A 22,331-nucleotide genomic window follows, 5' to 3' on the forward strand; every position below is an offset into this window, starting at 1 on the left:
TGAATAATATTGTGCATATTTAATTACATTCATTTCATTTTTGTGTCCATAAACTTAAAAAACTCCATGTATGACACATGTCCTTGAATCTGAGGTCAGTTTGCCTTTTATTAGTCAAAGCAGCAGTTGGTCACAGGTCAGTTTATCCTGCCAGACTTCACCTTTACTTGTTCTTGAGTGAGGAGGTTCCAGTTAGGGGACGTATTTATGACAGAAATCAGAGCCAACTTGAAAGTTTCAAAAGTAAGAATGATTATGAGTCAGATACAGGAAACATTTCAACATTTTGTCTTTTGTATCTGCCTGTAGTCATTGTAGTTGGGTTGAAATGATGTTAAACTTATTCTTCAGGTTGGACAGTTGACTGCCAGTGCCTCCTCTGAGGCTGAACTCTCCACATCTGCCGAACAAGCCCCTCAGGGATCTCCATGCTCCCAGATGCAGGTACAGATTTTTGTCTGAATTGTTTTACATGTCTTTTGGTTGTTCTTACTTTAGTTTTTAAGCTTTTAATTGTTGAAGTGTTTGCACTTGAAGGTACATTTTGGCTGTGTTAAGGTCAGTGTAAGCACATGCTGGTTTTGGTCATTTAATGTAGTTCAGTCTCTCGCAGACACACTTGTCAGGTCTCATGTAGTTGTGGGGTCCAGTCTTTGGGCTTTTAGAAACACCTCTTGCACACACACTTGTCAGGTCTCATGTAGTTGTGGGGTCCACGCCAAGTGAATAATATTGTGCATATTTAATTACATTCATTTCATTTTTGTGTCCATAAACTTAAAAAACTCCATGTATGACACATGTCCTTGAATCTGAGGTCAGTTTGCCTTTTATTAGTCAAAGCAGCAGTTGGTCACAGGTCAGTTTATCCTGCCAGACTTCACCTTTACTTGTTCTTGAGTGAGGAGGTTCCAGTTAGGGGACATATTTATGACAGAAATCAGAGCCAACTTGAAAGTATCAAAAGTAAGAATGATTATGAGTCAGATACAGGAAACATTTCAACATTTTGTCTTTTGTATCTGTCTGTAGTCATTGTAGTTGAGTTGAAATGATGTTAAACTTATTCTTCAGGTTGGACAGTTGACTGCCAGTGCCTCCTCTGAGGCTGAACTCTCCACATCTGCCGAACAAGCCCCTCAGGGATCTCCATGCTCCCAGATGCAGGTACAGATTTTTGTCTGAATTGTTTTACATGTCCTTTGGTTGTTATTACTTTAGTTTTTAAGCTTTTAATTGTTGAAGTGTTTGCACTTGAAGGTACATTTTGGCTGTGTTAAGGTCAGTGTAAGCACATGCTGGTTTTGGTCTTTTAATGTAGTTCAGTCTCTCGCAGACACACTTGTCAGGTCTCTTGTAGTTGTGGGGTCCAGTCTTTGGGCTTTTAGACACACCTCTCACACACACTTGTCAGGTCTCATGTAGTTGTGGGGTCCACGCCAAGTGAATAATATTGTGCATATTTAATTACATTCATTTCATTTTTGTGTCTATAAACTTAAAAAACTCCATGTATGACACATGTCCTTGAATCTGAGGTCAGTTTGCCTTCTACTAGTCAAAGCAGCAGTTGGTCACAGGTCAGTTTATCCTACCAGACTTCACCTTTACTTGTTCTTGAGTGAGGAGGTTCCAGTTAGGGGACATATTTATGACAGAAATCAGAGCCAACTTGAAAGTTTCAAAAGTAAGAATGATTATGAGTCAGATACAGGAAACATTTCAACATTTTGTCTTTTGTATCTGCCTGTAGTCATTGTAGTTGAGTTGAAATGATGTTAAACTTATTCTTCAGGTTGGACAGTTGACTGCCAGTGCCTCCTCTGAGGCTGAACTCTCCACATCTGCCGAACAGGCCCCCCAGGGATCTCCATGCTCCCAGATGCAGGTACAGATTTTTGTCTGAATTGTTTTACATGTCCTTTGGTTGTTATTACTTTAGTTTTTAAGCTTTTAATTGTTGAAGTGTTTGCACTTGAAGGTACATTTTGGCTGTGTTAAGGTCAGTGTAAGCACATGCTGGTTTTGGTCTTTTAATGTAGTTCAGTCTCTCGCAGACACACTTGTCAGGTCTCTTGTAGTTGTGGGGTCCAGTCTTTGGGCTTTTAGACACACCTCTCACACACACTTGTCAGGTCTCATGTAGTTGTGGGGTCCACGCCAAGTGAATAATATTGTGCATATTTAATTACATTCATTTCATTTTTGTGTCTATAAACTTAAAAAACTCCATGTATGACACATGTCCTTGAATCTGAGGTCAGTTTGCCTTCTACTAGTCAAAGCAGCAGTTGGTCACAGGTCAGTTTATCCTGCCAGACTTCACCTTTACTTGTTCTTGAGTGAGGAGGTTCCAGTTAGGGGACATATTTATGACAGAAATCAGAGCCAACTTGAAAGTTTCAAAAGTAAGAATGATTATGAGTCAGATACAGGAACCATTTCAACATTTTGTCTTTTGTATCTGCCTGTAGTCATTGTAGTTGAGTTGAAATGATGTTAAACTTATTCTTCAGGTTGGACAATTGACTGCCAGTGCCTCCTCTGAGGCTTATTGAGGTTTTGCTTCAAATGTGAATGACTGCTCAAAGTGAGAATGTTAGTGTGAAATAAAACACTACACGTTGTTGTTTTCAATAAAGAAACATTTGCACATAGCAAGCCTATCCACCTCCATTTGCACCGACTAACCGATAAAGCATCGTTTGTGCTTAATTTGTAAATCAGGAGACTGTTGTTCTGGCAGTTCAGGTGTAGACAAAAACTCTCGGAATGCATCAAAAATCCACAGTGCCTCGACCACATTGGGCAGTTTCACAAGTGCTCACTGTTAAAACTAACCAAAGCTGTCATTACAAACAAGGGATTAGGTATTTACTTTTATTAATCAGAGCATCAAAATCAGCAGAGGAGGTGTGTAAAAACAGCTGTTTGCAGCTCTCTCTCATTGATTGCCCTTCATTCCACTTGTTTTCCTTCTGTTTGTGGATTGCACACAATGGGAGGAAATGGAATCAGGGCTAAAAGACCTATTAAAAAACACAAAACTGAACATATTGTGTCTGTCTATGGATCCCTTCCACTTTATACTATGGACAGTATTGCATCCACACAAGAACCCCCTAATTTGTCCTTGGCCTTTGTTCCTCAAAAAACACTATCATGGAGAAATACAAATGTTTATACTTTTTTATCGAATGTTTTACAGGTCGCCAAACTTTTAAGAATGTGGGAGAAAGAGGATGTCCGTGCTGTTGAAGCACATGATGTTCTTCATCACTTCATGTCGTGTCCCTGGGAAAAGCGACTGTGATAAGTGTTTTATTGTTGTTATTGTTTGTTTTATTGTTGTTTGGTCAAACCTGCGCTCTGGTATTTTTGTTCAAGACTTTTAACATTTTAATAATTGCATACTAAAGTGTAAATAAAGATTTTGATGTTTAAGATTCATCCAACAACCTAAGTTGTGGAGCAATCTGTTAAATTCAGCAAAATTAAAAAATACAGGACTGTACTGGTAATACAGCAACACGTGTGTAGAGAGTCTGAAGAACCTTGGTCTGACAGTTTTCATTAATAATACTTTTATGAGACTGATGTTGTTACAAAGTCTTGGGACTTTTGTCCTGTAATAATGACGACTTTAAATCGTGATACCTTTTATGAGTTCTTAATACAAGGTTTCGTATTGAAGCAAATTCTAATCATGAATTATATCCCAGAGCTCTAATCTATAGTAAGGTTTTAATGCTCAGAACATAATGACAAGACAGTGGTTGGCATGTATGGCTGTTAAAAGTTTACTATTTACACAATTGACCACAGCAGGTTAAAAGACTAACAATATAATAATACTGTAGTAGCACAAATAGTTCTTAAGACTTAATCAATATTGTATTGAATTCCAAATACTTAACCTAAGAACCTTAATTTTTTCATAACTTACCAGGCTCCAGCAGATGAATGTCATGTTCCACAAAGTAAGTTTAACCTGACTGTGTGTTAAACCCACAAAGACAGAAAACCCAGACAGTGTGTATATTGACCCCACTTATGACTAAAACCCTGACAAGTCCCCACACGGCTGGATCTGGTCAGGTGAAGGAATTTACTTTGTCTGATTGATAATTTGAAGTGACAGCTGTGTTGGTATCCACTACAGGATACTGCCTGATTTTTTTCAGTGCTGTACAACCTTCAGAAAGGGTGGATCCCACATTGCATGTTCTTGTCTTGTGTCCTTACAACGTAACAAAGACAAGGCTGTGTGTGTGTGTGTGTGTGTGTGTGTGTGTGTGTGAGTGTGAGTGATATATGTATATATATAATCATTTTAATACTCTTATCAAGATGGAAAAGTGGATAGGCTTGCTTTGTGCAAATGTTTTTTTATTGAAAACAACAATGTGTAGTGTTATATTTCACACTAACATTCTCACTTTGAGCAGTCATTCACATTTGAATGAATCAAATCTCACACAATTGAACACTGTCAATAAACAGATGACCAAAAAAAAAAAAAAAAAAATCTATGTTACAAAAAAGTCCCTTCAACAATCCTTTGTAAGGGATCAAAACAGGGTGATACAAGATAAAGTTACAAAATGCACATCATTGTAAACTAGGACTCAGCCTATAGTGCAGTTAAACCATGGCTTAAACTTTCCTTTCTTAAGTTTCCTTTGAACATACAAGCATCCATATGTCTCTGTTGAAAGCCATCCATTGCTGCCTGGTTTTGACAAGCAGGCGGTGTAGAATTCGCATTCGCCGTGTGTTTGGCCATCAAGTGGTATTTCAGACTGGATGTGCTACAGTGATAAATCAGTTCACACCAACAATACACACAGATAACTTTGGTCTTGTCAGTCAACCCATCTGGCAACTTTTTGAAACTAAACTTTCCATTCAGAATCTTGTTTGCATTCAATTCAGCATTTTGCACTTGGCATCCACACAAACCGGTAGCCTATTCCTTTACAACTCGCGAGCAGACAAGACCAAACACGTGTGTGGGTCGTGCCTATTGTTTTGTTTCCGGTTTACAACTGGATCCTGTAGTAAACTACAGTACAAGTTTACTAGGTCACAAAGAGCGTTAATCTCGCGATAAAAAGACTCCTTTAAAATTGATTTACGTTAATGCCTTAATAACGCAATCTTTTTGACCACACTAATATATATATATATATATATATATATATACTGTGTGTGTGTGTGTGTGTGTGTGTGTGTGTGTGTATATATATATATATATATATATATATATATATGTGTGTGTGTGTGTGTGTGTGTGTGTGTGTGTGTGTGTGTGTATATATATATATATATATATATATATATATATGTGTGTGTGTGTGTGTGTGTGTGTGTGTGTGTGTGTGTATATGTATATGTATATATATATATATACTGTGTGTGTGTGTATATATATATATATATATACTGTGTGTGTGTGTGTGTGTGTGTGTGTGTGTGTGTGTGTGTGTGTATATATACTGTATATATACTGTATATATACTGTATATATATACTGTATATATACTGTATATATATACTGTATATATATATATATATAAGTGTTATCTTATTTAACTACATGTATACACATAATGGCTGTATATATACACATAGCCATTATATAGGGCTACATTGGGAGGTTTTGGCATTAAACATTGACAAATTTAGTATAAGGTCAACTAATGAAGAGTTTGGATCTTCAATCAATATATCCAAGAGAGTTTTGTAACATATATTTTACAAGAACTAATGAGGTGACTGACACTGTTGTGTGGTCACATTACGCACAGTTTATGAGACAAATGCAACTAGTCTGGAAATGACTATTTTTTTCTGTCAAACTATACACAAAGCATGGTCAGCCATTAGCCTCCATTTGAGTTGCACATGTACATTGCTTTGAAGGCTGGCAGACTGACTTCTAAATACCTATTAAATTCTCAAAAATATATATAGGATCCTTTCCATAGACCTATGGTATCATGTACAATGATATTATTAGTCATATTTATATTCTATCATTATTATATAATGAGCTTATTATTATATTGTTCTAGCTGTTATTGTTATTATTGTCATTGCTGTATCTCTCTGTTTCTATCCCTCTCTCTCTAAACCCAACCATTCAAGGCAGATGGCCTCCCACCCAGAGCGTGGTTTTGTGTGAGGTTGTGTGCCTGTTAAAAGGATTTTCTCATTTTTGCACATGGGAGAATTGTTGATTTTGTGCTCTTTAAATAAAAACGGACTTGAATTAAATGGATGCTACAAAATCCAACACACTGGTCCTTTAAACACTGAATCCATATTGTCTCCAGCTGTAAGGGTATGCTGAGAATGTGCTACACTGGTTTGCCACATTGCTTTTGATTATAGACTTTAGACTTAAGACTGCTTCTTTATTGATCCCAATTTGGGAAATTATTTTGAAGAGACGAAGAGACGTACTTTTATTTATCACAACACAACAATGCACACACTACATGCACACGCCATGCTTCTTTGTGAAATTATTTCTCCGCATTTTACCCATCCTGGAAGGTTCTTCCTCCGCGGCAGACCAGGAGCGGTGGGCTGACAGCCGACAACGGCACCCGGGGTCCATTCGTCCATTTCGTTCCATTGGTCGGGTGGTGATCTTCTTGCATGCTTTTAGTGGGGGGTATTTTTATGGAGGATACACCAGGTGGAGACGGGCATATATTATAATGTATAATACATATTATATAATATTATAACGATCTAATAAAAGCGCAATAGAACTAAGTATATAAACAAGTATTTACAGTAAGAAATTGTGCAGTTTCAGATGATAAATATATGTAAGCTGTAGTCCGTATGTCCAAAATTGCAATAGTACAGATAATAATGTTAGGAATTGGGGTTTGTGAGGTTCGTGGATTAACTGTTTTAGTTGCTATTGTACAATGTGATGGCTCGTGGCAGGAATGATTTCCTGAAGCGGTCCTTGTGATAGCAGAGCTGGAGCAGTCTATTGGAGAAGGAGCTCTGCTGTCTGTCCACAAGGTGGTGAAGAGGATGTTCAGGGTTATCCATGATGGATAACAGTCTGTCCAGTGTCCTCCTCTCCACCACCTCCTCAAAAGTGTCCAGTTTGCAGCCAATAACGGAGCCGGCCTACCTGATCAGTTTGTTCAGTCTGTTGGTGTCACAGGCTCTGATTCTGCTCTCCCAGCAAACTGCAGCAAAGAAGAAAGCACTGGCAACAACAGACAAGTAAAAGATCTCCAACATCTTGCTGCATATGTTGAATGATCTGAGCCTCCTCAGGAAATAGAGTCTGCTCATCCCCTTCTTGTAAACAGCGTTGATGTTAGTTTTCCAGTTCAGTCTGTTGTTGAGGTGCAGTCCGAGGTATTTGTAATCCTCCATCACTGTGCCATACTCCCCCAGAATACACAGTGGTTGTGTGGTCGCCCTGTTCCTTCTGAAATCAATCACCATCTCCTAGGGAGGGGAGGGATCACCAGGGAGGGTTGAGGGTTGGAGGGAGAAAGCTTGGGCAGAGGGGGGTTGTGGATACCGTTGTGGATAGTAGGTAGGTGTGAATCAACAGCACAATTCCCCCTCCCTTCTTATTACAACTCTGAGCCACATCTCTGTCCACCTGCACACAGCTGAAGCCGGGTACCTCCACGCTCCGGTCCAGGACATCTGCACACAACCACATCTCAGTGAAGGCCATTAGGCTGCACTGTCGGTATACCCACTGAGTCCTGACCAGCACGACAAGCTCGTCCGTCTTATTTCCTAAAGACCTCATGTTCCCCCTAATGATCACTGGAAAGGATGGTCTGTATCTCCATGCCTTCGCCCTCCGTTTGGCTCCAGCTCTGCAGCCCCGATGTCGTCTCTTCAGCTCGTCCAGGACTACAATCCTCTCTCCGGGCCCTCTGTATGGCCCTCCATTACAAAGGGTGTAAAAAGTAACAGAAAGGCCACCAAAAAAATTGCCAAACTGCGTGTGAACATCACGACAGTTACCAAAAACACAGTTAAGAAATATAAATTAAAAGAAACAGAGAAAAAACACTAAATGAACAAATATGAACGAAAACTGCATGTGAGCGCCATCTTGCATGTATAGTTTGGCCAATTATGTGCCAACAAAACCTGTCTGTCTATGTTTGCTGTGAGTGTACACTGCAGAATAAGGTGATAGCAAGAAAATAAAACAAAGAAAAACACCCAGAATGTTGTAGCTGATCACACTCAAAGCAACACAAATGAGTTTCAAGTCTTTAAGCAGAGCTTTGCTAATTAAAAAGACTCCTACTCTGTGAGGCATAGTAATGCCCAGGCCTTGAATGGACTGTAGACATGACTATGAGTGGAGCTCTGCCATATTGCTTTAGTAGCAGAACCCACTGTCCCGTGACTAAGACACACTGTCAGGAGGACTAATAGTCTTAACACTCAAGTGAATCTGATGAGTTTTTCCCAGCAAGCACATAATGAGCAGAGAAAGAAATCTGCTCTAAGGACCCTCTGAGCACAACTTCGTACGTCTGCAACTTTCTCAGCCTGGGTGGGACCAGAATGTTGGCAGTGTGCACACTGTTCAATCAGAGGAGTTTAGAATTAACTGTAGGCTTTAATATGGCAAGCGTACTGTAATCTGAACTATAGCGAACACAATACTAGCATGTATAGCAGTGGTTTTTAAAGTGGGGGCTGGGGCCCCCTGGGGGCCACCAGGGGGCGCTAGGGGGACCTCAGAAAATTGGAGGGAAGTTACGAAAAAAAAAAAAATGCAAAACATGTTAGTTAATAATATTCTCATGCTAAACAAATGAAATAATTATTGAATAGTGAACACACACACAATTGAGAGAGGTTTGATTTATTTTGTTCTGTTCTTGTCTGTCAACAGTTTGTTATTCAGTGGGAATATAATACAGTGTTGAAAACATGTTCGTTAATAATCTTATGCTAAACAAATGTAATAATTATTGAATAGTGAATAAAAGAAAGAAAATCTTTCTAAAAGTTGATGTTTCTTTACATATTTTGCAGCATTGTCGGTGGGTTTGCAAAGGGGGTCCCTGGCCAGAAGCTAATGCTGTTTGGGGGGCCATGGCATGGAAAAGTTTGGGAACCCCTGATGTATAGAGGCAATTGATAAGCTGCCAACAGTGACCTAAAGAAAGTCTAAACATGGTGTTGCAGAATACAGCAGCCATTCATCTGTTTCCAAGGCTCTCCAGAGGTTGTGGACCAGCTGGCACAGAAACACTCTGTCAATGTGTGAACTGAACATATTTCTCAAATTTATTTCTCTTCCTAACAATCATATCACCACCACACCCTCTCCACCACTGTGACTTGGTAACCTCTGATCCACTGCATGTAGCTCAGTTAGACTGCTGCTGCATGCTGTCAGGAACATTGCACCATGGGTAACAGATTTAATGATGGCTCGTGGCAATGACCAAGCTGAAACCAGCTCATTACAGACTGTATGGTACGTCACACCCCTAACACTCTAAAGGAGAAGTTAAAAAGACAAGTCCACTGGCCATAAGATCCCATTTTCCCTAACAGATAACAGTTGATATTCTATTTAAAAAATAACACGTAGTAGTGTTTGTTGAGAAAGAGAAGAGAATAGAGACACAGCAGGTCACTGTGTTCATTTTTGGCACTACTAAAGGGATGATAATAAAGACAGATGCATTCCATAGTTTTGTGTTAGTATCAAACAGAGCCTCCAAATCTTCATATTTCCTCTCAGCTAACAGCTGATGTGTTGATGGAAAAAAAAACTACTTTAGTTCGAGTGTTTAATTATCAATGGTAAGCTGAGAGGGTTTTTATACTGTGTGCTCCAAAAAAACATTTTTGTGTATTCTAGCTGTTGATCACCTTCATAGTAGAGAAGTCAAAAGTGGCAGCATTTGGCTGCTGAACAGCGCCATTTTAATGCAAGCAAATACACATGTCTATATTATTTTCCAACAACATAGGTTCATCAGTTTCTTTAGATAGATAGATACACAGACAGATATCCACTGGTAGACTCAAGCAATCTGAGGGGCAAGAGTAAAAACAGCTGGGGATATAGTGCACAGAAGCCCTGTACACCCTGTTTAAGATTAAAACTGTTTTATGAACTGACTAAGATTTAAAGTATAGCTACTGCACCTCTGTAATAAAACATACAGGAAACTATAATGACGTGCAGTGACATTCTTCTGTATGCAGACAAAGGTGAATGCTTCATTCTCATCCCACTATATCATGCCATTTTGCTCGACAGATTGCATGACTGTGTTGGCATTTCTGGTACAGCTTTAAAATGGTTTCATTCCTATTTGACAAATACATATTCTATATCATCTGTATCAACAATCAAGTCCTCCTCAGCTCTGCTGCTGTGTAGTGTCCCTCAGGGGTCAGTCCTTGGATCAGTCCTCATGCTACATGCTTCCTCTGGGTCATTTGTTTAGCCACTTTCAGGACATGTCATATCACTGTTATGTTGATGATACACAGATCTATTTCCCTGCTAGACCCAATCACCTGAATCAACTGTCCTTCTTCCATAATTGCTCAGCAATTCTTGTAAGTGGTCCTGATAACTTTTCCTCTGCAGTTGATCAGTTCAGATCAGAAATATTGCAAAAATCAGATGTAACTTGTCTTCCACAGATCTTATACTTTGAATTCACACTTTCACTTTTATATTCTATTTTATTTTTTACTTATTTTTAAATTATTTTTCATCTTTTCTTTTGTGTGTGGAGCAATTTGTAACTGTGTGTTTTAAAAAGCGCTGTACAAATAATGCTTTACTGACTTACATATTATTTATCTTGCAGCATTCCACATGTTACCTTACACATTTCTTCTGCGTGCACAACAGCATTGACCTTAACAGCTCTAACACTCTCAGTCTGCCCTCTGCTGGACTCTTAGGTACTGCAGCATAATGTACATGGCTGTCAACTCAACTTATTAACACCCAAGGACTAATAATTACCTCTGCAGGAGTATTGACTATAACCAGTGTAAATGTATGAACAACAAATGATCTGCGATACCACACAGTCCTTCAGATTTATCTTCTGATGACAGTGGAGTCAGACATGGCAAAACTGCAAACTTCAACCACCTCATGTCAGCATTGTAGAGAGTGACTTGTCTCCCACTATCCACTGGACTCAGAGAAACCCCAGCAGAAACTGAGCAGCTCTCCGGGTGAACCCTGTGATACTAGAGTCACTGCTCCTCATCCTCACCAGCTCTGCCAAGCACTGCCAGTCTCTGCACATCTAGTGCCAGCTGCTGGAATAATGTTCCAGAAACATGTCACAGCCAAATTCCTTTTGCTGCATTTGGACAATACCAGAGCCAGCTCCAAGTCTGTGAGCCATAGAGGGACAGACAGAGAGATGGCTTGATGCACACAGAGAGAAGCAGATGGAAAAAACAAGCTGAGAGAAGCCCTATCTAATAGGCGGAGAAGGGCAGAGTCTAACAGCATCTTCGCAGCGCAAAGTGTGGCGCCACAGCCAAAATGTAGAAAAACCAAATATTTGTGTCCCCCTAATAACAACTATTTTCAACAGCTGAAACTCCAGACAAAAGCTTTGGAAGTGTTTCAAAGTCACAACACCGGCCTCATCAGGGCATATCTCACAATGCAATACAAAGACTGTGCGTCTGTGCGTGGAGCATGATCTGGTTATGAGACAGCCACACACAGGCAGGTTCCTGCTCTGTCAACTCGACGAGTGCTTTGACAGGTCCAGCAGCCAAGGTCAGCAGACACAAACCCACACAGCTCCCAAACCAAACTGCACCCCGTCCGACACACTCAGCCCTTAAACCAGTCCAGGCCATGTTCCCCAGTCTGTTCTGCCACTCAGGGAGGTCTCAAGCAAGACAGCATGACTGACAGGTTGGAGAAGGAAGAGGCAGGATAGAGACGAAAAACCCATCTCTCAATCCCACCACCAGCCTTGTCCAATTCCAGTTCACTCATCTCTTTTTCTGCAAAGCCAACACCCCTGCTACCACACACACACGCACACACACACACACACGCACACACACACACACACACACACACACACACACACACACACACACACACTCAACCAATGTTATTGGAGAAATAAACTGATCTTTAACAATTTATCTCTTTATGATGATTGCCAAAACAAAACAAAATTCTACTCCACAAGAGATACTGAATACACAGTGACAGCAAAATATCCTACAGCCAAGAGTATGGCTCTATGGGTTGCTTTTGTAATGTTATATTATGCTGAAAATAACTTAACTTATTGGTTATAATCAGTTTCTAAATATCAATTTCAAATTAAAATAAGCACTGTTCACATATGTTGCAAGGCCAAGAGACACTATTATAATGAGCAAACATTGTCCTGATGAGAATGTTTCGTTTTATTAGACAACTGTCTGTGGCCGAGAGAGCTCAACAATGAACTTGAATATAGTTGTAAAACCACTTATAAGTAATTCCAATAAAACTATCGTGTTTTGACATCTTACTCCAGTTCTGGAGTTCTGCATAGTCATTGTTATTTACATCAGAATGCATTTTGTCAACCAGCTGGAGCACAGCCATGTTAATAGAATGTTTTTTTAAATCTATACTGGTGTCCATATAGGATTCCACTTCTGAAGATGTTTCATCATTCTGTTGTAAACCAACTTTTCCGAAATCTTTGGTAAACATGGTGGTAAGGCAGTAATCGTTATATCAGCTTTGGGCTCCCGATTCAAACACAGGAACAACTTCAGCAATTTCAAAGATCATTGGGTATCATTTCACCCTCTAGAGATTTGCTAAATGTATAGGCCAGTGGCTTGATAGTTGAGGAACTATTCAGGATTTTGTCTACTATGCCACTATATTAGATTATCTCTCGGATGTTCACTCTTGACCTTGGTGTAAAAAAATAACAAAATAACAAAATTTAAAAAAATGTTTTACAATTGTATATTTATTTATTTTTACTGGAGCTTTCAGCCACATCTCATGGCCTTCATCAGCAGATGGATTTTGCTCAGTTGTTACAGAGATGGCTTAGTTGTTGTCACATGACCTAAGTATGGATTGTTTTATTGTTATCGCATGACTGAAATTCTATATTTAGCTCATAGTTAAACAACCTCACTCATGACTGAACAAAATCCAGGCACAGATGAAGGCTGTGCACTATGGTGAAAAGCTCTCAACAAATTTTGTTTTTCAAATTTTTGTTTAGTCGTAGTTTCACTGTGACAGTTCTAATTTATTTTTCAGAGCGAGGAAATGATATATTTAGAGCAGGAAATGAAAAGAGTCGAATGACAAATGAAAAGAAAAAAACAAGAACTTAATTTAGACCATAACAACAAAAAGAGACTCTTTTTCTGCCACACCAGACAGCAAATAAACAGCAAAATGGAGAGGATTAATTCAGATTTTATGTATGCATTTATGTGCAGATATACAGTTTTTATGGTAAGAATGGGCTTTAATGCTCGATCAAAATGAATAGATATAAAATACATGATATACATATAAGTAAATGTAAGTAGATTCATTGGCAGCTATGCAGTTATTGCAAAGTGCTAATACTTTTTTGCCTGGTAATCCTTGAGCAGAGCCTCCTGCTATTTAATAACATATTTTTCATATGACTCATCCTATCGATGTCCACCATATGACTGTTTGAGTGATGCTCAGATAATATGAATCCTGGAATATGTCTGATGTCTGTGTGACATTTTTTTATAACTCTGCTTGGATCAGACTTTAAATGATATCTGTCAAAAAGGCAATAGCTTTCTATCACTGCCCCATTTAAATGTACCCACAGGCATAGCATATTTATCGTAATATGGGAAGAGAAATGATTCAGCGGTGATGCTGTGGCTTTGAATACCAACTTGTGTTTTGGAGCTGCAACAAACAAAGGGACGACCTTGATGACTTAAGGGTCAGCCGGTTTGCTCAGACGAGGGTAAAAGTTAACATCTCCTCCTTCCAATTTATGACGAAGATATAAATGCAGAAATTACAGTCATGCCCTCAGTGTTTTTTTGAACCTGTTTCAATTTTGCAGGGCACACAATGAATCAGACAGCAGCTTAAGCAATTAACAAGGAGCGACATTATGGTAATGAGAGCTTGGAGCTTGTAAGGTCACTCTTGTCGTGCATGTTAAGCCACGACTCAGGGCACAGATTCTCCGTCACCAGGTTAATGGAAGGCAGCATAAAGGAATGAGGTGCAGAATTAGTTTACCTGGTTTGTCACGCAAAGATGTCTGAGAAAAAAAAAGAAAAGAAAACAGTCCCTGAAACAAATTCCACTGGTTTATTTACTTATCTTTATGATTTGATGCTGTGACACAGGATGCAGTTTGAGGTGGCGCTGAGAAAAGCTGCAGCTAGGTGGTCTGCTGGGTGAGAAAAGATCTGATCAGGCATGTAAGCAAGGGGAGAATTTGTCAACAAAACCACATGAGACAGTAACATTAGAAATGTCTAAAGATGTTTTAATGAAATAAATACAGAACACTTTTTAATTTGCTGTCAAGTTTATATCAGACATCTCATGGTTGTCAATACTGTCTGATCTGGTTTAGAATAAGAAGAAGCCAGCAAGTGGCCGATCAGTTAAAAATTATTTTGTCAAGCTATGATCATAATCATAATGAATTTTGATGGAAAAAACTCCATGTGGAGAATTGTTGAACATTGCGGGACAGTAAACTTTTATCAGACAAAAGAAAGGAAAAAAACATACCATTACACATAAAATTGTGATGGCTGTGATTTTCTGTCACTGTGTGTTTTTCTTCTTTTTTCTCTGATACTGTGTTTCCTTGTCCACGCCTACTACAGGAGGCGGCCGATCTACAAGAGGAGCATATTCAAGAGTCTCACCTGCACCTCATCCGATAATCAACTCGGCTTCTTAAGCTGCCTCGTGCTTCACTCCTGTGTCCGACTATTCTCTCAGCTTCTCTAGTGCGCGGCTCGCCTAGTAGTTCTGCTCGTCTCTCCATCTTGCTCCTCCTGTGTGCTTGTTTCCTGATTGCTGGTGTTTTTACTGTGAGGTTTTTCATATTCGCTGTTGGTTTAGTATTTTTTGTAGTTTGCATCCCAGTACTTTTCCTTGTGAGTTTTGAGTTCTCGTTACTTTGTTACTTTGCTTTTCAAGAAGTTAGATCAGTTTTTGTTATTGTCCTTTTCCCCTCTGTGGTGATTCTTAGTTCGTTTTTGCTTGTATGCATTTTCCCTGAAGAAGGAGATTTTTGTTTGTGCTTTGTAAAATAGAGTGTTTTTTCATCTCTGCATCTGGGTCCTGACCTTCCTTGTCACCGACCGTAACCAAAATAACTGGAAAGATCTTGTAGATTTCTTAGGATTTCTTCACATAGCAGTTACAATATGTGATCGAGCCCAAGAGTGAACCCACATCCTTAGGCTCCAATCACTGATGTTTTGAAACTCAGCAGCAAACAGTGCTGAGCAGTTATTGGGAGGATTTTTTTTGATTTTGGGGCACTGTTGGATTGTCATATAAAAGTCAGGTTAATTGCACATTCATCAGCAAAAGCAGAAGTTTCAGCAGCATATTGCTGCACATTTAACAATGTTACTGACGTGACTACTAACTACTCAGCACAACCTATGCTATTATAAAAAGTCAACAATTAGCAAGTGAAAATTGACTTAGACACCAAAAGCCAAAATCCACTGATATATAAGCTGCTTATCATACCAATTAAGTAGAGGGATTAGTGCCTGGCCACAGACAGCGAAATCCATTTGCACATTCTTGTAGATGGCGTGGTGCAGGAATTGTAGCGATCTACATGTCCAAAATCACTCCTTATACCTAGTACACTACCATTTTAGTTGAGTATTAAATGTATGCTCTATATCAAGATTCCTACAATGGAAAGAAAAACAAATGTGGCCATGACATGTGCAGTGCTTTCCGCTGAAAATCGCACAATGTAATATGTCACGTTATGAGTGTGAAAATCACACAAAATGATAATGTTTCATACATAAATCTTAATTTACTGCTCACCATAGAATAAACTACTGAGTGTCTATTATATGGGGAGCAGTTAATGAGGTGAAGGAGGGAGTGATTTCAGACACAGCCATAGAAAAAACTCTCTGGATCACCATGTAATTGTACCATCCATTCTAATTTTATGAATGATCATCAACAAATCCACATCATTTGTGTGGAGAGGGTTACAATCCAGTAGAGGAGTGTTATCTTAATTGGGCTATCTAACATTTAGCATAGTCGCATCCTCCTTAGACTAATTAGTTCTGCTCAGTCAAAGGTCAGCAGTGTTAGGATAGTTTGCAATTGGTCAACAACACAAATACATGTTTCAAGTTCACCAAAGTTGAACTGGAGCTTGAGCTCCACTGATTACTATGACTATGCTGAAATTATTGTTTTAAGTAAGAAAATTCTTTCGACTAACACTCTGGTCTTACAGTCGGTTAAGTGGTCTTGTCCATGTCTGACAGGATAGATCAAATGTTTGATTGCATAGGCTTTTATTGTAGTACTAAATGGTATGTCAGTTCTTGCCAGCTGCAAAGAAAACAGTTTGAGGGGAAGAAGCAACTTAAGCACTAAATTTAAACATTACAGCAACTTTGGCTCCCATCAGAATTCTGCAATAAGCCATCTTGTTTAAACTGCAATTTCAACCACTAAATGTGAACCAATGGTGCTGAGTGGAGAAGCAGTGAGAGAAACTGAAGTCTCTGGACTGTTCATTCAGTGCAATCTGTCATGATCTGCCAGTCCATAAGCTACAGCACATCAGCAGTTCACTACTTAAGCACACAAAACCGTAAATACAGCACACAAATGAAGCCGTCAATCAAACGTTTATAGAACCTTTCACCATGTCAATATGCATTAGCATTAGCTGCTGACTGATTGCCATTTGTCTAATTAATCAATCCCCACCTTCAAACTCATATGCCATTAATTCACTGATGAGCAGGGTCACAGCACACTCCTCACACACATAAATCTTCGCCTGTCACTGATCCAAAAATAACCACCCAGCTCAGCTCACCTGATGACTCTCTATAGAGAGAGTAAAAGAGATGAATGTAAACACAAAGTTGATGAGAAAGATCTTTTATTTTCCCTTGTTTCACCTTCCTTATATGGACTTAAGACATCAAATTGACTCTAGGACTCCATGTAGCAGCTTGTGCTGGAAGCTAGTAGCTATAAAGGCACTCTGAGCTTTTTGTGTTCTGAAAAGGTACAGTTATTACACACACAGTCCATTTCAGGTCTCAAGTGGGAAACAGTATTGATTGAGCCACAAATCCAACAAAAGGGGCTTAAACTGAGTAACACCCACTCTCCAATATCAATCCAGAAACATGACTCAGCAAGATCTCGCTCTTTTAAGGGGAAAAAAGGGAATCTGTTCCCTAGAGGTGCGCCACTGTTTTCAATCAGCAGTCAACATGTTGCCACTGCAAGTGCTTTCCAACTGGAATCAGACCAAGCAGCTGCATCGGCCTTACATTTAACACCTCAACAGTCATTCTGGGAATAAAGCACAAGGATTCTGATTTCACTTCTGCCTTCCTTTCACCCACTCTCTGTCCTTCTTTTTCAAATTCTTTTTCATTCATCCCCCTCATCTCATTTCTCTTCTCTCCTCCATTACTCTATTTTCCTTCCCATCCCTTGTCTCTGGTGGGTTGACTTTTTTGGCAGGGTTCCCAGATAAGAGCTGTATGAAAGCAGTGTGGAGGAGCAGTTATTACAGGCAGTGTGCTCTGATCAGAGAAGTTTCAGATCACAGTGACAGAGACTCTTCTTATCACACCCTGGGCTCACAACTCATGGCACCAAGGTTTTTCCATTTGACTCCCTCAGGCCAACTGGGATGTTACAGTAAGAGAGTCCACTGCAGTCCACATCTACCCTAAGAAGTCTATTATGTCCTGAACGATGCTTTATTTCAGTGACTTCATGGCTGTAAAAACCAGCAAAGTTAAAACTGAGAGAAATTCACAAACCTTTTGGTAGTTCAGCCCATTGTTCAAGTGAGGTAAGAATTGCATGTGCCCTCCATCACTTACAGTATTTCAGTGGGCTGTACAGGACTGCAGGTTTCTGACCCACTGACACTGCCAGCATTTTCTGAAGCATCTCTGGAGATATTTGACACTAGTCCATCTCAGAGAACAGATACACTTCTATTTGTACAAACCCATGAGTCTACACTCGCTCAGGAAGCAGACACTCCACAATGCATGAGCCCCTCCACCTTATGCTCCAATTCTTTGTTGTTTCTGTTGCATGTTTACCCCTCATGTCCACTGGATGCAGCTGCTGCCAGGTTGTGCCATGGCTGCATCCCACCTCTGTTTTGGTTTCAGTGTCAACTGAAAGTGCTTCAGAGGCAGAACATCTAAAGCAGTCTGTGTCTTTTAGCCACGTTTCCAGGATTATTTGACGCTGTTTTACTGACACATTTTGCAGTTTTAAAACATGTTCAAAACCTGTGTAGCTCATTCATGACTGGTCTGGTAACATAAACTTTGTGGTTGTACTTGTACTGTACAGTAATAATTGTGTTTTTTGTCCTATTTTTATTTTGTATTAGTATTTATTGAATAGTAGTGCGAAAAACCAGCTCCTGTTTTACAGATTCTGTCAAAGAAGTACCAAAAACATATGGTCAAACATGTTAGTAAAAAATTAAATGATCATCAAATATTATATTTATGGCCAGTGTATATAAATGCAGGCATTTATATACAATCACTAGTGTTCATTTTGTTGAGGAAAAGTATGCTGAACTTGTTGAAAACAACTCCTTTTTTCCATGACAAAGACGAGATGATGATGAGACTGCTTAGATGTTGTTAAACACTAGCTGTGACATGCAATACTGTTGACAAAAAAAAAAAAAAAAAAAAGTCAAATGTCCAATATGGCTCTTCATTTTTTTCACTGACATAAAAAGAAGAGATGAATATTGTCATTTTTTTTTCTTCAAAGGAGCAGTTCCATTTCTTGTTCATACATATCAATACTACATCAGCACAGTACAGTCAGGACTTGGTGTGTGTGTGTGTGTGTGTGTGTGTGTGTGTGTGTGTGTGTGTGTGTGTGTGTGTGTGTGTGTGTACATGTGTGTACATGCGTGTACATGTGGATGCACGTTTCGATCAGTGTCACAACTGTCATTCATATGAGTGGGGTTGCTGACGTGAAACTATAGCAGGGTAGACTGTACGGGAAATTCTGATGTTTCAGATTGATTTCTAGTTTATTTAAAGCAGACGTAGAAGCCATACACTTTGCAATCAGAAAAAGCAGCCTAGTATGCACCAAACACCTGAGCAGCAGGCTTACTATCTGATGCATTTTGGCATGTTTTTGGTGGCATAAAAAGTCTCTATATTAAAGGGTCACTGTCTTAAAACAGCACTGACGTCCACATGTCTAAGAATCATCATCATCCAGGCCCTGAAGAAATCTCTGTCTATTGTGATCCCAGTGTAAGAGACAAATATCTTTATTTGTCCTGCACATTACCATCAAAATGAATTTGATTTGGCACTGAAATGAAACTGCATATGATTTAAATTGATGCCATCAGACCAACCTGTACTTTTCATCAGATAATGATAACATAAAATCTCACAGAAAATAATTTTGTCAAAAATTACAAATATATATATATATATATATATATATATGATTTAGATTTCAGTCTAGATCGATTTAAATGTTTAACATAACATTGGGAGCTGCTAGGTGCTGGTGTGGTTATTAACAAATATCAGATCAGAGATAGTTAGTGCTATCAACAAATTGTTACAGTCAGTAATACTTCAATCAATAAACATCCACTGTCTAACTACAGTTACAATAACAAGCAGCTATAGGCACTAGAAACTACAATTACAAGCAACGAACAAGCAAGCGTGTGGGTGTGTGTGTGTGTGTGTGTGTGTGTGTGTGAGTGAGAGAGAGAGAGAGAGAGCAAGAGAGAGAAGAAGAGGGGAGATGGGGGACATGACCGCATGAATGAGAGAATTCAAGATGGCTGGTGAGTCGCAACTGTAAGAGTTAAACAGAGTAATGAGACTGTAGCTCAGAAGTAGAGGTAGAGGTAGAGGTCATCTGCCAATCAGGAGGTGAGTGGTTCGATCCCCGGCCTCGGCAGTCAACATGCCGAAGTATCCTTGAGCAAGATACTGAACCCCAAAACTGTCCCAATGCTGCGCCATCGCTTTGGATAACAATGTCTGCCAAATGACTGTAATTGTAATTGTAAAGGCATGTGGATATGTGTGCATGGGTTAGTCAGGGAGAGAAAGACAAAAGCGCTCTAAGGAAAGCAGAGGAGATCCTAACTGCTGCAGAAAGATCTCTTTGATCACACACAAACCCGACATGCACAAACCCAGGTTCGTCAGCCGTGGCATTGGTCTGTTAACTGATAATATGCACCTTACAGGCTTTACAGGTGGTGACAGAACCAACACAAGCACAGCTCAATGACATAGGACAACACATGGTAAGATGCCTTGTTTTTGTCCTGTTTCTGTTGTAATTTTTTGCAATATCTGTTGTCCAGTTGCTTTCTTAATGCTGAATTATTACAACATCTGAAGTGTGACAAGACTTCAATACTGGGAATAAAGTGCATGGAGCATTTATGATGTATCCACCAAAACTCTGTCCAGTGAACAAATTAAAGTGAAAGTGACCTAAGAAGACAAACATGGATCACTGGAACAAATGAATGGTACTGGTCTATATGCTTTCATCAATATACTTAACTGACCAATTGGACACAACCTTTGTTAGACTGAGCAGATGAGCGCCATGTCATGAAAACTCATCTCTGGTCATTTGTTCATGGAATCCAAGAGTTTGAGATAACTTGAACATAATTGCATATTGATGAACAGAGGGATTCGTTTATTCACAATTATTTCATTCATTCATTTTGTCCATGAAACTCACGGTCATGAAGCCGTCCAGTAGACCAGAGTCAGGTTTGGGTGGGGCCTGAAGTCGCTCCATGGACCATTTCTCAATGATGGAAGCCACCTGGCTGTTCTCTGTGTTGAGGATCCTGAAGCCTGTCATGTTCACACCACTGTATCGGTAAGGCTCCACGTCCAGTGCAAACAGATCCTTAAAAGAAGAAAAATACATTAGAGATAGGTGAGACAGACATTGATTTGACTAATCAACAGCCCTGCCATTTAAAGTTATCAAGAAAACTCATACAGTCCTATTTAGTTACCAGCACCATGGCTCACAAGACTCACTGCTACAAAAGATGAACAGCTGAGTTAGGAAAAAAAAGTCAAACGTACCAGCCTGTAGACATATAAATGTAAAAGGAGGAGTCAACTAGGACTCCAAAGGAGCACTTTTTTAAGAAACTTCCAATCATTGAGCTTCTTTGAATAGTGTTTCACATTGTATTACTGTCCATGGTTTATGGTTACGCATTGCAGATATCACTAGTTGGGATGAAGATTAGGTTAAGCACTAAAGATGACTGTATGTGATGGGATTGGCCATGCTTAATAGCAACCTGATGATAACAGCATTTTACTAATCCCACCAAATTTCCAAGTGTGGTGGAGGAGCATTTCACATCTTTGGCCAGGAGCACTGGCACTATTAGACAATGCACAGGAGCACTGGGTGGAGCGATGTTCATCAAGAAATAATTCCAGAACATAACTTCTCCTAAAACAACAAACTGCTATTTTAAGATTCTTTTTCTGCAGTGATTATGCAACATACATGATATAAATAAGTCAGCTTTTAAGGTGTAGGTATGATAGATAGAGGTGTAGGTATTTTTGAACTTTAGTCAGAGACAGGGTAGCTGTTTTCCACTGTTTCCAGTTGTTTTCTATCTATCTATCTATCTATCTATCTATCTATCTATCTATCTATCTATCTATCTATCTATCTATCTATCTATCTATCTATCTATCTATCTATCTATCTATCTATCTATCAGAGAGAAGCAATAAGTAAATATCTCTTTTAAATGTAACTGCTTTTATTATTAAAATGATAAGAGTCAGTTTTATAATAAGTCAGTCTACTGAAAATCAAACTGCAGTAACCATACATAACCGTACAGTATTGGGCAGAACAGTTAACACAAGGTAAGTGAAGAGTAAGGAAAAATCTGGCAGGAAAATGGTTGCCATATGTGGTCTCGGTATGGCTGGGTTGTTCACTCTGCTGGGAGAATTAGGCT

General features: G+C 39.3%; 1 protein-coding gene across 4 annotated transcripts in view; it reads right to left on the minus strand.

The window, feature by feature from the left end:
* Positions 1-22,331, minus strand: part of grik2 (glutamate receptor, ionotropic, kainate 2) — a 325,805-nt gene that overhangs the window by 174,165 nt on the left and 129,309 nt on the right. For all 4 annotated transcript variants that reach the window (XR_011602371.1, XM_070967098.1, XM_070967096.1 and 1 more), the window contains exon 7: positions 21,065-21,238. Coding sequence is in view for 3 of the 4 variants with exons in the window: in XM_070967098.1 (XP_070823199.1) it covers positions 21,065-21,238 (174 nt within the window). In the remaining variant the exon portion in view is untranslated. The remainder of the gene's footprint in view (positions 1-21,064; positions 21,239-22,331) is intronic.

Source organism: Chaetodon trifascialis, chromosome 7 (assembly GCF_039877785.1).
Source record: "Chaetodon trifascialis isolate fChaTrf1 chromosome 7, fChaTrf1.hap1, whole genome shotgun sequence".
Classification (NCBI taxonomy): Eukaryota; Metazoa; Chordata; class Actinopteri; order Chaetodontiformes; family Chaetodontidae; genus Chaetodon; species Chaetodon trifascialis.